Source organism: Anomaloglossus baeobatrachus, chromosome 2, assembly GCF_048569485.1.
Source record: "Anomaloglossus baeobatrachus isolate aAnoBae1 chromosome 2, aAnoBae1.hap1, whole genome shotgun sequence".
Lineage (NCBI taxonomy): Eukaryota > Metazoa > Chordata > Amphibia > Anura > Aromobatidae > Anomaloglossus > Anomaloglossus baeobatrachus.
Genome location: NC_134354.1, coordinates 728953390 through 728970240, shown reverse-complemented (window position 1 = coordinate 728970240; position 16851 = coordinate 728953390). Strand labels below are relative to the sequence as shown.

General features: G+C 46.3%; 1 protein-coding gene across 1 annotated transcript in view; it reads right to left on the bottom strand.

The window, feature by feature from the left end:
- Positions 1 to 16851, bottom strand: part of LNX2 (ligand of numb-protein X 2) — a 304857-nt gene that overhangs the window by 26791 nt on the left and 261215 nt on the right. Inside the window, exons 6-8 of the mRNA XM_075334627.1 lie at positions 14906 to 15043; positions 4982 to 5159; positions 1093 to 1321 (exon numbers count right to left, since the gene is read on the bottom strand). Of these exons, the coding sequence (XP_075190742.1) occupies positions 1093 to 1321; positions 4982 to 5159; positions 14906 to 15043 (545 nt within the window). The remainder of the gene's footprint in view (positions 1 to 1092; positions 1322 to 4981; positions 5160 to 14905; positions 15044 to 16851) is intronic.

Sequence of the window (16851 nt, the reverse complement as noted above, 5' to 3'; positions counted from 1 at the left end):
ACCTGAACCCCAATGGAAGTCACTAAATGGGCTGTTCCAGTCCCTGCCCACATGCAGCCAGCCATAGACAGATCACTTCCGGGGGAAAGTGGGCAGAGGGAGGAGCTGGAAGCAGAGGGAGGAACTAGAGGCAGACGTAGGACCTAGAGGCAGAGGGAGGAGCTAGAGGAAGAGGGAGGAGCTAGAGGTAGAGAGAGGAGCTAGAGGCAGAGAGAGGAGCTAGAGACAGAGGGAGGACCTAGAGGCAGAGGGAGGAGCTAGAGGCAGAGAGAGGAGCTAGAGGCTGAGGGAGGAGCTAGAGGCAGAGGGAGGAGCTAGAGGCAGAGGGAGGAGCTAGAGGCAGAGGGAGGAGCTAGAGGTAGAGGGAGGACGTAGAGGCAGAGGGAGAACGTAGAGGCAGAGGGAAGACCTAGAGGCAGAGGGAGGACCTAGAGGCAGAGGGAGGACCTAGAGGAAGAGGGAGGAGCTAGAGGCAGAGAGAGGACCTAGAGGCAGAGGGAGGACCTAGAGGCAGAGGGAGGAGCTAGAGGCAGAGAGAGGAGCTAGAGGCAGAGGGAGGAGCTAGAGGCAGAGGGAGGAGCTAGAGGCAGAGAGAGGAGATAGAGGTAGAGGGAGGACCTAGAGGCAGAGGGAGGAGCTAAAGGCAGAGAGAGGAGCTAGAGGCGAGGCAGAGGGAGGAGCTAGAGGCAGAGGGAGGAGCTAGAGGCAGAGAGAGGAGCTAGAGGCAGAGGGAGGAGCTAGAGGCAGAGCTCCTCCTTCCCCCACTCCCCTCCTTTCTGGATAGAATCTTATAAAAAGCAACCGCCATCTTTTAGCTTAGTAATATAAAAATCTGTATTCACTGAATACAGATTCTACCTGGGAATTGAGAACTTTGAGAATGAAAGATGCTCCCATCCTGTGGTTATGTGATCATTTATCTTCACCCTCTTTAAGCATTTATTTATAAAAAGTAATCCATCATGCTTGAGCAAATCGGAAAATGATTGGCCACATTTAGCTGATCATGTCATGCACATGCTGTAAGCTCTTTGCTTGACGCCTCAATGCAGAGAAATAATGACACTCTCACATGATAATACTGCTATCTACCTGGGCAGTCCAAGCCACATGACCCATGATGGAGACCAGCTTGCATCATATTCGTTTTCACTGATTGTGCTCATTTCTTCGTTTACTTGGGTTTGTTCTTCAAGGACTTCCACTTCAAGTGCCTTAAGAGTAATGACTGAGGAAGCAGCGCTGGCTTTCAGCATAGCCACTGCTTCACTATGGCTCAGGTTGGTCAGGTCGATGCCATTTATACTCAGGAGAACATCGCCTGGGAAAAAGAAAATGTCACATAATTCAGACTTCATTCTTCATTTCCACTGTAACAGCTGCTGCCCAACATTGACCCCAAGGTTTTTTTTTTTATGTTGGATGACCTGCTATGTACCTAATGTATGTGTCTGAATTGCAGCTGCCGCTTCCCTAGGACAGGGATGCCTAGACCAATCCCCAAAAGAGAGGAGACACTGTAGATACCATAATAATGTCATGCTATTGATTATTATTGATCGGTTATATTGAAAATGATTGTGGAAGACAAGTTCAGTACTTCTGGGTTTTCAGATCCTTCTTTAACTATATTGTCTGTGACACCTGTCAAACCCAGAAGTGAAGGACTGAAAATCATTTTCAATGCAATAGATCAATAATCAACCAATAGTATAGCATAATTGTCTTATCCACAATGTCACCTCTCCTTTGGGCTGGGAACCCTTGTTTTAGGGTCATTGGGAAAAGCAGCAGTTTCCTAGTGTAGGTGCCTGAATTGCGAGTAACTAGTTCATCCAGTGCAAAGAACTTGGAAATAGTAGTCAGGTATATAGAAGAGCAAGAAATGTAGAAGGAATGCAGTAGTGTAGCATACAGAAGAGTACGAAAATAGAAGAGCTTGGAATGTATTATGTAGTAGTACTGGAGAAGTAGTAGTGTAGCATGTGGAAGAGCAGGAGAAGAAGAAGCATTGCTATGGCAAGAAGACAAGATGGAAAAGTAGTAGCGTAGCATGTAGAAGTGATGGTGAAGTATTAGTATGGCATGCAGCAGGGCTGATGAATTATAGTGTGGTATGTAGCAGAGCTGTAGAAGCATAGTGTGGTATGTACATAGATGTGATGGTGAAGAATTAGTATGGTGTGTAACAAAGCTGTGAAAGTATAGTGTGGTATGTAGAAGAGCTGAGGAAGTAGTAGTGTAGCATGTAGACATGATGGTGAAGTATCAGTATGGCGTGTAGTAAAGCTGGGGAAGTATAGTGTGATATTGTCACAGGTGTGTCAAGCTTGACAGACAAGCCTGTGGTGTCCGGCTGTAGAAGGTCGCAGTGTTTGGCAATACAAACTGCTCCCTTAAATCCTCTTATTTTTTGCTTGGGGTCAATCCCTCTCCCTTTAGGACCCTGCGGATTTCCTCACCGTTAATCTGTTAATCATCAGCACATCCCTTAGTGTCCTTAAATACTCTCATTCCCCCTTGGTCTTTGCTGGTGATAGAGTTAAAAAGATATACAGGCCTTGGATGCAAGCACTTGACTTGTATCCATCTGATGAAACCTTGTTGTTTCGTTACTGTACCTCTCCCTGAGTCATCCTGAAGATAAGTTGTTCATGTGCTTTCCCCATATGTGTGCTCCTTTTGTCTCCTTTAGAGCTTAGTAGGGTTGACTAAGAGGTCATCTCATCTGTTCCCTACCTAGGGCCTAGTTCTAGGGTCAGTAAGGGTCATGTATCCTGCTCAGCGCATAGGAGCAGAACCTATCTACGGTGGTCAGGGGAGCCACGGGCCAGTGGAAGGTTTGGTCAGGGGTCACCATCTCCCCCTTCCCTGTCTCCGTACGCATGGTACTTCCTCCATACCTAGCATAACAGGTATGTAGAAGAGCTGAGGAAGTATAGTGTGGCATGTAGAAGTGATGGTGAAGTATTAGTATGGCATGTAGCAGAGCTGGGGTAGTATAGTGTGGTATGTAGCAGAGATGATCAATTATTGTGTGGTATGTAGAAGAGCTGGGGAAGTAGTAGTGTGGCATGTAGAAGAGAGGGGGAAGGATTGGGCTGGCATGTACACAAAGTTAGAAGTTCTGACATAAAGGACATCTGGGGGATTAGTAGCCCATTACAGTATATAAATAAACTGGGGTGGACAAATTTTGCATGTAGAAGAGCTGGGCATACTGTATTTAAAAAAAGAAAAGAAGACGGCACTCATGAATGTTTTTCTGAATGATAACCCATGTGCCACCAATATAGTAGCAGGGGAGTATCCGAATGCAACTCAAGGGACAGCTGTTTTGCATCTAACTGATGCTTCCTCTAGCCTACTGCACTATCATACATAACATATACATTGTAACCATAATTATACAAAATAAGCAGATTTAAAAAAATGATACAAACTGTTAAAAAACAATACAAGACTGCAGTAAGGGGTACTTTGCACGCTGCGACATTGCTAGCCGATGATAGCGATGCCGAGCGCGATAGTCCCCACCCCCGTCACAGATGCGATATCTTGTGATAGCTGCCGTAGGGAACATTATCGCTACAGCAGCTTCACACGCACTTACTTGGTCGGCGACGTCGCTGTGACTGCCGAAGAATCCCTCCTTCAAGGAGGTGGTGCGTTCGGCGTCACCACGACATCACCAGAACGTCACTAATCGGCCGGCCAATAGAAGCGGAGGGGCGGAGATGAGCGGGATGTAAACATCCGACCCCACCCACCTTCTCCCTTCCGCATTGCCGGTGGACGGCGGGCGCAGGTAAGGAGATGTTTGTCGCTCCTGCGGCTTCACACACAGCGATGTGTGGAGCTGCAGGAACGACAAACAACATCGTACCTGCGGACGCACCGACATTATGAAAATGACCGACGAGACACAGATCAGCGATTTTTGACTATTTCACGCTCGTTCATCTTCTCTCCTAGGCTTTACACGTTGCGAAATCGTTACCGGCGCCGGATTGGCGTCACTTTCGATTTGACCCCGATGATATCGCAGTAGCGATGTCGCAATGTGCAAAGTACCCCTAAGACCTGATCTAAAGGAAGACGCTTACATCATTTTTTATCATTTAGACCCAATTTACTCACCGGCTATAGAGCAGGTCTCTTCACCATCACAAGAGGAAGACCACAATACGATTCTTATACAGGTCTAAGGTAATTAAAACACCAGCCATGGTACATAGCAGTCTTGTATTGTTTTGTTTTTTTATTATTTTGTATTAGTTTTTTAATATTTATTTTGGATATTTATGCTCACCAAGGTAGCGATGTGTATATATTACACACTTTTTTGGGACATGGATTATCATTAATAAAGAAGAAGAACACTATTGTGAGAGACGTCTTCTTTTTTTCTTATATGGTATTTTCGACTTGAGAATATTTGACTGCTCATCACCATAATTGGCTTCTGTTTCCAGAGAGCCGCATACATCGGAGTCGGCACAGATTCTATTCTCCTCCAGGGGTAATACTGACTATGGTATTTGTCTTGCAAAAAGATTTAGAAGAGCTGGGTACGTAGTAGTTGTCAACAGAATACTGAGTAGGTAATAGCCTGGTATATAGTAGTCAGACAATAAGAAAAGTTCAGAGGCAGTAGTCAAGCATTTATAAGGGGTGGAGAAGAAGTGGGAAAGGTTGGAGAATGAAGAGCGTACTCTAAATCGGCGGTGACTGGCATGCGACAACCTCTTTTTTTACTCCTGGAGATGAGAATAGCAAATATTCCCACCTCATAAATCATGTAAGAAGATTGATTTTAAGAGTAGTGGATAAAGTCTCGTCTGTGATGTCTCACCAGCTGAGTCTAGATTCAGCTCCGTGTGCCTGTATCCTATATAAATTACCAATTATCCCTACCAGCATGAATTCTACATCTATCAGGTTCTATTTGTCTGCTAAGAAGACAAATGTAGATCTAAACCTCGTTTAATTCTGCTGTCTCTCGCAAGACATCCGTGAGGCTGCACGCTGGTTACAAAGATTGGTAGCTCTCCACTTTTACTCCCTCTTCCTCCCGCTACTGTCATGCCTAATGATTCCATGGGAGCTTTCTTCACGGTAATATGCTTTTCGTGGCACGTCACGCACTGGGCAAGATCCTGAGATAGACAAAAAGAATATCAGTCAGAGGAAGAGTCACTCAAACAAGACATCACTATACACTAATTACTCATGGAAAATGCTATGCGGTCAACTTCCTCAACAGCCCACTATAGAGCAGGGTATCTGTCTGTTCTTGGGCAGGTCTATCCCCATAATTATTATTATTTATCATTATAGCACCATTTATTCCATGGCACTTTACATGTGAAAAGGGGTATAAATAGAAGGGACAATAAACAAAACAATATAAAAAATGCCAAATAGGAAAACGGGTATATGCCGCGCTAAAAAACCACTGGTACAAGGAATATAACGGAATTTCTTTTATTTCAGCAATCCAACGCGTTTCAGAGACAAGGACCGTCTCCTTCTTCAGGGAAAAAGAAATCCAAAATACAGGATATCTTTTTCCCTAAAGAAGGAGACGGTCCTTGTCTCTGAAACGCGTTGTATTGCTGAAGTAAAAGAAATTCCATTATATTCCTTGTACCAGTGGTTTTTTAGCGCGGCATATACCCGTTTTCCTGTTTGACATTTTTTATTACGTTTAATACGGGGCCGCTGCTTGGACCACGCGGACACTCACATGCTTACTCAGGAGTTGTGACTGGCACAACCCGAGCAGGTGAGTGTACCTCTCTATACTTCTATATGGTAAATACCGGGTAAGACCCTATTGCGCCTTCTGTCTCCCCATCTTTAGCAATAAACAAAACAAGGCACAGACAGGTACAGGAGTGAAGAGGACCCTGCCCTCGTGGGCTCACAATCTACAAGGGATGGGTGAGGATACAGTAGGTGAGGGTAGAGATGGTCGTGTGGTGCTATAGAGTACTGAGGGTTACGGCAGGTTGTAGGCTTGTCGGAAGAGGTGGGTCTTCAGGTTCTTTTTGAAGCTTGACAAGGTAGGCGAGAGTCTGATGTGTTGTGGCAGAGCATTCCAGAGTATGGGGAAGGCACGGGAGAAATCTTGGATGCAGTGGTGGGAAGAGGAGATGAGAGGAGAGTAGAGAAGGAGATCTTGTGAGGATTGAAGGTTACGTGCGGGTAAGTACCAGGAGACTAGGTCACAGATGTATGTAGGAGACAGGTTGTGGATGGCTTTGTAGGTTATAGTTAGGGTTTTGAACTGGAGTCGTTAGGAAATGGGAAGCCAGTGAAGGGATTGGCAAAGGGAAGAGGTTGGGGAATAGTGGGGGGACATAATAACCAAAACGGCCAGCAGGTGCGATCCCAAAATACACTAAACTCATACTTCTGACTCCGGTGGTCTCCTCTTCACTCTCGGTGGCGATTGTAGGGTGGCTGCTGTATATCTCCCCATTGTTCTCCCCTCATGACTACACTGGGCTCATAAACTATGGATCCCATGTACAGTCATATGAAAAAACTTGGGCACCACTATTAATGTTAACCTTTTTTCTTTATAACAATTTGGGTTTTTGCAACAGCTATTTCAGTTTCATATATCTAATAACTGATGGACTGAGTAATATTTCTGGATTGAAATGAGGTTTATTGTACTAACAGAAAATGTGCAATCCGCATTTAAACAAAATTTGACCGGTGCATAAGTATGGGCACCCTTATCAATTTCTTGATTTGAACACTCCTAACTACTTTTTACTGACTTACTAATGCACTAAATTGGCTTTGTAACCTCATTGAGCTTTGAACTTCATAGGCAGGTGTATTCCAATCATGAGAAAAGGTATTTAAGGTGGCCACTTGCAAGTTGTTCTCCTACTTGAATCTCCTATGAAGAGTGGCATCATGGGCTCCTCAAAACAACTCTCAAATGATCTGAAAACAAAGATTATTCAACATAGTTGTTCAGGGGCAGGATACAAAAAGTTGTCTCAGAGATTTAAACTGTCAGTTTCCACTGTGAGGAACATAGTAAGGAAATGGAAGAACACAGGTACAGTTCTTGTTAAGCCCAGAAGTGGCAGGCCAAGAAAAATATCAGAAAGGCAGAGAAGAAGAATGGTGAGAACAGTCAAGGACAATCCACAGACCACCTCCAAAGACCTGCAGCATCATCTTGCTGCAGATGGTGTCAATGTGCATTGGTCAACAAAACAGCGCACGTTGCACAAGGAGAAGCTGTATGGGAGAGTGATGCGAAAGAAGCCGTTTCTGCAAGCACACCACAAACAGAGTCGCCTGAGGTATGCAAAAGCACATTTGGACAAGCCAGTTACATTTTGGAAGAAGGTCCTGTGGACTGATGAAACAAAGATTGAGTTGTTTGGTCATACAAAAAGGCGTTATGCATGGAGGCAAAAAAATACGGCATTCCAAGAACAGCACTTGCTACCCACAGTAAAATTTGGTGGAGGTTCCATCATCCTTTAGGGCTGTGTGGCCAATGCCGGCACCAGGAATCTTGTTAAAGTTGAGGGTCGTATGGATTCAACTCAGTATCAGCAGATTCTTGACAATAATGTGCAAGAATCAGTGACGAAGTTGAAGTTACGCAGGGGATGGATATTTCAGCAAGACAATGATCCAAAACACCGCTCCAAATCTACTCAGGCATTCATGCAGAGGAACAATTACAATGTTCTGGAATGGCCATCCCAGTCCCCAGACCTGAATATAATTGAAAATCTGTAGGATGATGTGAAGCGTGCTGTCCATGCTCGGCGACCATCAAACTTAACTGAACTGGAATTGTTTTGTAAACAGGAATGGTCAAATATACCTTCATCCAGGATCCAGGAACTCATTAAAAGCTACAGGAAGCGACTAGAGGCTGTTATTTTTGCAAAAGGAGGATCTACAAAATATTAATGTCACTTTTATGTTGAGGTGCCCATACTTTTGCACCGGTCAAATTTTGTTAAAATGCGGATTGCACATTTTCTGTTAGTACAATGTAGTGCAATGTTAGTACAATGTACTAGTAGTTATTAATGGTACGTACTCGGACTGGGTCTCAGTTCATAGTGGGGTACCACAGGGGTCAGTATTGGGCCCGCTTTTTTTTCAACATATTTATAAATGACCTTGTTGGGGGCATGCGGTGTAGAATTTCAATATTTGCAGATGATACTAAACTCTGCAGGGTAATCAATACAGAGGAGGATAATTTTATATTACAGTGAGATTTATGTAAATTGGAGAATTGGGCTGAGAAGTGGGAATTGAAGTTTAATGTAGATAAATGTAAGGTCATGCACTTGGGTAGAGGAAATAACATTTATGATTATGTACTTAATTGTAGAACACTGGGTAAAACAGACACAGAAAAAGACTTGGGTGTATGGGTGGATGGTAAACTTCACTTTAGTGGACAGTGTCAGGCAGCTGCTGCCAGGGCTAATAAAATAATGGGATGTATTAAAAGAGGTATAAGTGTTCATGAAAAAAATATAGTTCTACCTCTGTACAAGTCACTAGTGCGACCGCACTTAAAATACTGTGTACAATTCTGGTCACCGATATATAAGAAGGACATAGCTGAACTGGAGAGGGTGCAGAGAAGAGCCACCAAGATTATTAGAGGAATGGGTGGGCTGCAATACCAAGACAGGTTAATAAACTTGGGGTTATTAAGTTTGGAAAAACGAAGGCTTAGGGGGGATCTAATCACAATGTATAAATATTAGTGATGAGCGAGTATGCTTGTTACTACTCGGTACTCGCACGAGTATCACTGTACTCTGGCTACTCGGCGGGTACCGAGTAATTTTGCAATACTCGTGCTTTACTCGTGGTCTTCATCCCTGCATGTTGGCGCTCTTTTGAGAGCCAGCCCTCATGCAGGGATTGGCTGGCAGACCACTGCAATGCCACAGCCCTGTTAGTTGTGGAATTGCAGTGATTGGCCGGCCTGCACAGCGTGACCGAGCCTTTATACCGGCCGGCGCGCTGTGCTCTGTACACAGCCATCTCATATTCCCTGCTTTCCACGCCCACAGGCGCCTATGATTGGTTGCAGTGAGACACGCCCCCACGCTGAGTGACAGGTGTCACACTGCACCCAATCACAGCAGCCGGTGGGCGGGTCTATACTGTGCAGTAAAATAAATAAATAAATAATTTAAAAAAACGGCGTGCGGTCCCCCCAATTTTAATACCAGCCAGATAAAGCCATACAGCTGAAGGCTGGTATTCTCAGGATGGGGAGCTCCACGTTATGGGGAGCCCCCCACCCTAACAATATCAGTCAGCAGCTGCCCAGAATTGCCGCATACATTATATGCGACAGTTCTGGGGCTGTACCCGGCTCTTCCCGATTTACCCTAGTGCGTTGGCAAATCGGGGTAATAAGGAGTTAATGGCAGCCCATAGCTGCCACTAAATCCTAGATTAATCATGTCAGGCGTCTGCCCGAGATTCCTTCCATGATTAATCTGTAAATTACAGTTAAAAAACACACACACCCGAAAAATCCTTTATTAGAAATAAAAAACACTAACAAAGTCCCTCATTACCAATTTATTAACCCCGACAAACCCTCCATGTCCGGCGTACTCCACGGACCTCCAGCGTCGCGTCCAGCTCTGCTGCATGGAGGTGACAGGAGCTGCATAATACACAGCCGCTCCGGTCACCTCCACGCAGCTAATGAAGGGAATAGCGCGATCAGCTGCTGTCAGTCAGGTAACTCCCGGCCACCGCTGGATCCAGCGGTGGCCGCGATTAACCTCAGTGACAGCAGCTGATCGCTATACTCACCTCAGTTGGTGCATGGAGCTTACTGGAGCGGCGGTGAGTAGCGCGATCAGCTGAGCTGTCACTGAGGTTACCCGCGGCCACCGCTGCATCCACCGCAGGATCCAGGTAACCTCAGTGACAGCTCAGCTGATCGCTATACTCATCTCATTAGCTGCGTGGAGGTGACCGGAGCGGCGGTGTCTTCTGCAGCTCCTGTCACTTCCATGCAGCAGAGCTGGACGCGACGCTGGAGGACTGTGGAGTACGCCGGACATGGAGGGTTTGTCGGGGTTAATAAATTGGTAATGAGGGACTTTGTTAGTGTTTTTTATTTCTAATAAAGGATTTTTCGGGTGTGTGTGTTTTTTAACTGTAATTTACAGATTAATCATGGAAGGAATCTCGGGGAGACACCTGACATGATTAATCTAGGATTAAAGGCCCCGTCACACTAAGCAACATCGCTAGCAACATCGCTGGTAACGAACAACTTTTGTGACGTTGCTAGCGATGTTGCTGTGTGTGACATCCAGCAACAACCTGGCCCCTGCTGTGAGGTCGTTGGTTGTTGCTGAATGTCCTGGGCCATTTTTTAGTTGTTGCTGTCCTGCTGTGAAGCACAGATCGCTGTGTGTGACAGCGAGACAGCAACAACTAATGTGCAGTGAGCAGGGAGCCAGCTTCTGCTGAGGCTGGTAACTAATGTAAACATCGGGTAACCAAGAAGCCCTGTCCTTGGTTACCCGATATTTACCTTTGATACCAGCCTCCTCCGCTCTCACTGTCTGTGCTGCCGGCTCCTGCTCTGTGCACAGATAGCTGCAGCACACATCAGGCAATTAACCCGATGTGTGCTGTAACTAGGAGAGCAAGGAGCCAGCGCTCAGTGTGCGCTGCTCCCTGCTCTGTGCACATTTAGCTGCAGCACACATCGGGTTAATTAACCTGATGTGTGCTGTAACTAGGAGACTGGGGGCTGGTCACTGGTTGCTGGTGAGCTCACCAGCAACTCGTGTAGCCACGCTCCAGCGATCCCTGCCAGGTCAGGTTGCTGGTGGGATCGCTGGAGCGTCGCAGTGTGACATCTCACCAGCAACCTCCTAGCAACTTACCAGCGATCCCTATCGTTGTTGGGATCGCTGGTAAGTTGCTTAGTGTGACTGGACCTTTAGTGGCAGCTATGGGCTGCCATTAACTCCTTATTACCCCGATTTGCCAACGCACTAGGGTAAATCGGGAAGAGCCGGGTACAGCCCCAGAACTGTCGCATCTAATGTATGCGGCAATTCTGGGCGGCTGCTGACTGATATTGTTAGGGTGGGGGGCTCCCCATAACGTAGAGCTCCCCATCCTGAGAATACCAGCCTTCAGCCGTATGGCTTTATCTGGCTGGTATTAAAATTGGGGGGACCGCACGCCGTTTTTTTTAATTATTTAATTATTTATTTCACTGCACAGTATACACACACCGGCTGCTGTGATTGGGTGCAGGGAGACAGCTGTCACTCAGTGTGGGAGCGTGTCTCACTGCAACCAATCATAGGCGCCGAAAAGCAGGAAAGCAGGGAATAGGAGATTGATTAATGAGCGGCCGGCTTTTTCAAAAGAGGAAAAGCCACCGGAGTTTGAACAGCTGTGCAGCGCCGCGGCAGTGATCGGGGAACGGTAAGAGAGAGGGGGGGGAACTGACCGACAGACTGTGAGAGGGGGACAGACAAGACAGAGAGAGACAGACCGACGGACTGAGGGAGATAGAATAAAAAAAAAAAAATGACCGACATCGCTAGTAAAAAGCACAAAACGTGCGTTTTGGACATCGGAGTGCCACACAAGGTTTTCATGTAAAATCTTTCATGTATTAATCTCAAAAAGTAACATACACCAGCTCTATCTCACTATTGGGTATGTGCCCTTAACATTTCCGCCATGAAAATTCATTTTGGTGTCATTTTGGAAGGTTTTCTGGTGAGTCCGTAAAAATGGCGTAAAACTTGGACAAAATTGTTCACAGCTGTGACTTTTGAGTGATAAATGCTTCAAGGGGTCTTCCCCATGCTGATGCCATGTCATTTGAGCACTCTTCTGAGACTTTTGTGACATTTTTAGGGTTTCTACATGCTGCCGGGGGGTCATTTCACAAAAATACTCGGGTCTCCCATAGGATAACATTGGGCTCGGTGCTCGGGCCGAGTACACGAGTATCTTGGGAGGCTCGGCCCGAGCTTCGAGCACCCGAGCTTTTTAGTACTCGCTCATCACTAATAAATATATGAGGGGACAGTACAGAGACCTTTCCAAAGATCTTTTTACACCTAGGCCTGCGACTGGAACACGGGAGCATCCGCTACGTCTTGAGGAAAGAAGGTTTAATCATAATCACAGATGAGGATTCTTTACTGTACGAGCAGTGAGACTATGGAACTCTCTGCCGCATGATGTTGTAATGAGTGATTCACTACTAACATTTAAGCAGAGCCTGGACGCCTTTCTTGAAAAATTTAATATTACCAGTTATGTATATTAGATTTTATGACAGGGTATTGATCCAGGGAACTAGTCTGATTGCCGGATGTGGAGTCAGGAAGGAAATTTTTTCCCCATTGGAACTTGTTTGACACATTGGGGTTTTTTTGCCTTCCTCTGGATCAACATGTTAGGCTACGGGTTGAACTAGATGGACTTAGGGGCACTTTGCACACTGCGACATCGCAGGTGCGATGTCGGTGGGGTCAAATTGAAAATGACGCACTTCCGGCATCGCATGCGACATCGCAGTGTGTAAAGGCTGGATGATACGATTAACGAGCGCAAAAGCGTCGTAATCGTATCATCGGTGCAGCGTCGGCGTAATCCATGATTACGCTGACGCGACGGTCCGATGTTGTTCCTCGCTCCTGCGGCAGCACACATCGCTGTGTGTGAAGTCGCAGGAGCGAGGAACGTCTCCTACCGGCCTCACTGCGGCTTCCGTAGGATATGCGGAAGGAAGGAGGTGGGCAGGATGTTTACATCCTGCTCATCTCCGCCCCTCCGCTCTGATTGGCCGACTGCCGTGTGACGTCGCAGTGACGCCGCACGACCCGCCCCCTTAACAAGGAGGCGGGTCGCCGGCCACAGGGACGTCGCACGGCAGGTGAGTGTGTGTGTGAAGCTGGCGTAGCGATAACTTTCGCTACGCCAGCTATCACCACATATCGCTGCTGCGACGGGGGCGGGCACTATCGCACTCGGCATCGCAGCATCGGGCTGCGATGTCGTAGTGTGCAAAGCCCGCCTTAGAGTCTCCCTTCAACCTTAAAAACTATGATACTATGATACAATAAACCTCATTTCAATTCAGAAATATTACTCAGTCCATCAGTTATTAGATATATGAAACAGAAATAGCTGTTGCAAAAACCCAAATTGTTATAAAGAAAAAAGGTTAACATTAATAGGGGTGCCCAAACTTTTTCACATGACTGTATTTTCTATCACTTCTGTTAGCCAAATAGCATACATCTTTTTGTGCCATTTTGGCTAATAGGACAAGATCCTCATACTGTGTTGCTGTATAAAGACATGACAGATCTGCTTTAAAGGGAATCTGTCAGCAGGTTTTTACTATCTCATCTGAAAGCAGTATGATGTAGGCAAAGAGACTCTGAATTCAACAATGTATCACTTAGATTACTGGCTGTAGCCATTCTGATATAATCTGAATTTTTAGCTTTCATCATGTAGGTGTGCCCAGGGAGCTGTCCCCGCCCAAACCAGCTATACTATATTACATATATATTACATTGAATTTTACAGAACTGTACCACAGAGCTAAAGCCATACTATAGAGCCATACTACAGAGCCAGAAATGTACTCCAGAACCGTACCACAGAACCAGAGCTGTATTGCAGACCCATACTACAGAGCCAGAGCAGTAGCATAGTTCCATGCTATAGAGCCATACTACAGAGCCAGAGCTCTACTACATAGCTGTTCATATCATAGAACTGTACAACAGAGCTAGAGCTATTCTACAGAGCCATACTACAGAGCCAGAAATGTACTCCAGAACCGTACCACAGAACCAGAGCTGTAATGCAGACCCATACTACAGAACCATACTATAGACCCATACTACAGAGCCAGAGCAGTACTATAGTTCCATGCTACAGAGCCATACTACAGAGCTGTACTCCAGAACCATACTACAGAACCAGAGCTATACTACAGAGCTGTACTGTAGGCCCATACTACAGAGCTGTACAACAGAGCCAGAGTAGTTCTATAGTCCCATACTACAGAGTCAGAGCCATACTACAGAGCCATACTAAAGAGCCAGAGTCATGCTACAGAGCCATACTAAAGAGCCATACTATAGATCCAGGGCAGTACTATAGTTCCATACTATAGAGCTGTGCTACAGAGCTATAATGCAGACCCATACTACAAAGCAAGAGTCATACTACAGAGCCATACTACAGAGCTAGAGCCATAAATCAGAGACACAATTCAGAGCCATACTACAGAGCCATACTAAGGAGCCAGAGCTGTACTACAGAGCCATACTGTAGACCCACACTACAGAGCCATACTACAATGCCAGAGCTGTACTGCAGAGTCGAAGCAGTGCTATAGAGCCATACTACAGAGATGTACTACAAAGCCGTATAACAGAGCTTGAGCGGTACTATAGAGCCATAATACAGAGCTGTACTACAGAGCCATACTATACAGCTAAAGCCATACTACAGTGATGTACTACAGAGCCAGAAACATACTATAGAGCCATACTACCGATCTAGACTACAAAGCCAGAGCTGTACTACATAGCTGTACTACAGAGCCATATTGCAGAGCTGTACTACAGAACCATACTAAAGAGCCTTACTACAGATCCAGAGCAGTACTACAGAGCCATTAGCACCATATGAAAATCCCTGTGCCTCTGTATGAAATAGGTGCACCCAGGAGAACAATCACATCTCTGGGTTCTATGAATACAACTCAAAGTTTCACACAAGTTAATTAAATTCTGAGATCTGACAAACAGACAACAGTATTGGATCAACTATATTGATAACTTAAGAAACTCCTCACCTTGTGTGCACTGGGCCTGTGGTGATACACTTGCTGCATATGATGATGAGACTGGCTAATGCCGAATTCTCGGGTGATGTTAGCTGCTGGATGCTTTACTGGCCGAGATACCGTTAAATGCACTCGTTCTCCGCTACCCTGTAGTAGAGCACAGGAATGTCAGACGAACCTACATGAATCAATATAAATATCTCAATGTGATTTCTGTAAGAAATATTCTTGCTTTGATTCTCAAGAGCCGGAGGGCAGAATGAATATCTGCAATTTATTGTCCGTACAGATGAAAGAAATCATCGAAAGCTTAGCTCAGTATATAGAGAGATTTGAATTTCAACATGTAAGATGGGTGGTAGTAAGGAGAAGGATATGTCCTCATATTGGGATGGAGGTCTGTACACAAGATTGGCTGTTTACACCTAAGCAGTTTGGCAGATCACACCAGCATCTATTTTCTGTATAATGGCAATAAAATAAGGTAATATAAAACAAAGTATAAATTGTATCTAAATTACATTCCTAGCTTAAAAAAGGTGTTACTTTTTAATGTTCATTTACATGAGCTGATAATCACTGATCATTCATAAGAATGCTCCTTCCCCATTATCAGCCAACAACTCAGGGACATTTCAGCTTGATTACATGCAGAAACCTTTAAAATGCACCTTTAAGGCCTCTTTCACACATCAGTAGATTGTGGCAAAACTGATGTGACAGATCCGGTAAAAAAAAACAACGGATCCGTCTAATTTTTTCCTTTCAGGCCAAAGGTTATGAGAGCGGGAGAGGGAGCGAGAGAGGGAGAGGGAGAGAGGGAGAAAGGAAGAGGGAGAGGGAGGGGGAGAGGGAGAAAGGAAGAGGGAGAGGGAGAGGGAGAGAAGGAGGGGGAGATGGAGAGAGAGAGAGAGGGAGAGAGGAAGAGGGAGAGAGGGAGAGGGGGAGAGAGGGAAACGAAGAGAGAGAGGAAGAGAGGGAGAGAGGGAGAGAGGAAGAGAGGGGGAGAGAGGGAGATGGACAAAGAGGGAGAGAGGGAGAGAGAGAGAGGGAGAGAGGAAGAGGGAGAGAGGGAGAAAGAGAGAGAGAGAGGGGTAAAGAGGGAGAGGGCTAGACGGAGAGGGGGAGAGAGGGAGAAGGGAAGAGAGGTAGAGGGGGAGAGAGGGAGAGGAGGAGAGAGGGAAAGGGGGAAAGAGGGAGAGAGGAAGAGGGAGAATGGAAGAGGGAGAGAGAGAGAGGGAGTGAGGGAGAGAAGGAGTGGGGGAAAGAGGGAGAGGGGGAGGGAGGGAAAGAGGGAGAGAGGAAGAGGGAGAGAGGGAGAGGGGGAGAGAGGGAAAGAGGGAGAGAGGAAGAGGGAGAGAGGGAGAGAGAGAGAGGGAGAGAGGGAGAGAGGGAGAAAGGAAGAGGGAGAGGGGGAGAGAGGGAAAAGGGAGAGGGAGAGGAGGAAAGAAGGAGAGGGAGAGGGGCAGAGAGGGAGAAGGGAAGAGAGGGAGGGGGGAGAGAGGGAAACGAAGAGAGAGAGGAAGAGAGGGAGAGAGGGAGAGAAGGGGAGAGAGGGAGATGGACAAAGAGGGAGAGAGGGAGAGAGAGAGGGAGAGAGGGAGAGAGAGAGAGGGAGAAAGAGAGAGAGAAGGGTAAAGAGGGAGAGGGCTAGAGGGAGAGAGGGAGAAGGGAAAAGAGGGAGAGGGGGAGAGGAGGAGAGAGGGAAAGGGGGAAAGAGGGAGAGAGGAAGAGGGAGAATGGAAGAGGGAGAGGGGGAGAGAGGGAGAGAGAGGGAGTGAGGGAGAGAAGGAGTGGGGGAAAGAGGGAGAGGGGGAGGGAGGGAAAGAGGGAGAGAGGGAGAGAGGGAGAGGGGGAGAGAGGGAAAGAGGGAGAGAGGAAGAGGGAGAGAGGGAGAGAGAGAGAGGGAGAGAGGGAGAAAGGAAGAGGGAGAGGGGGAGAGAGGGAAAAGGGAG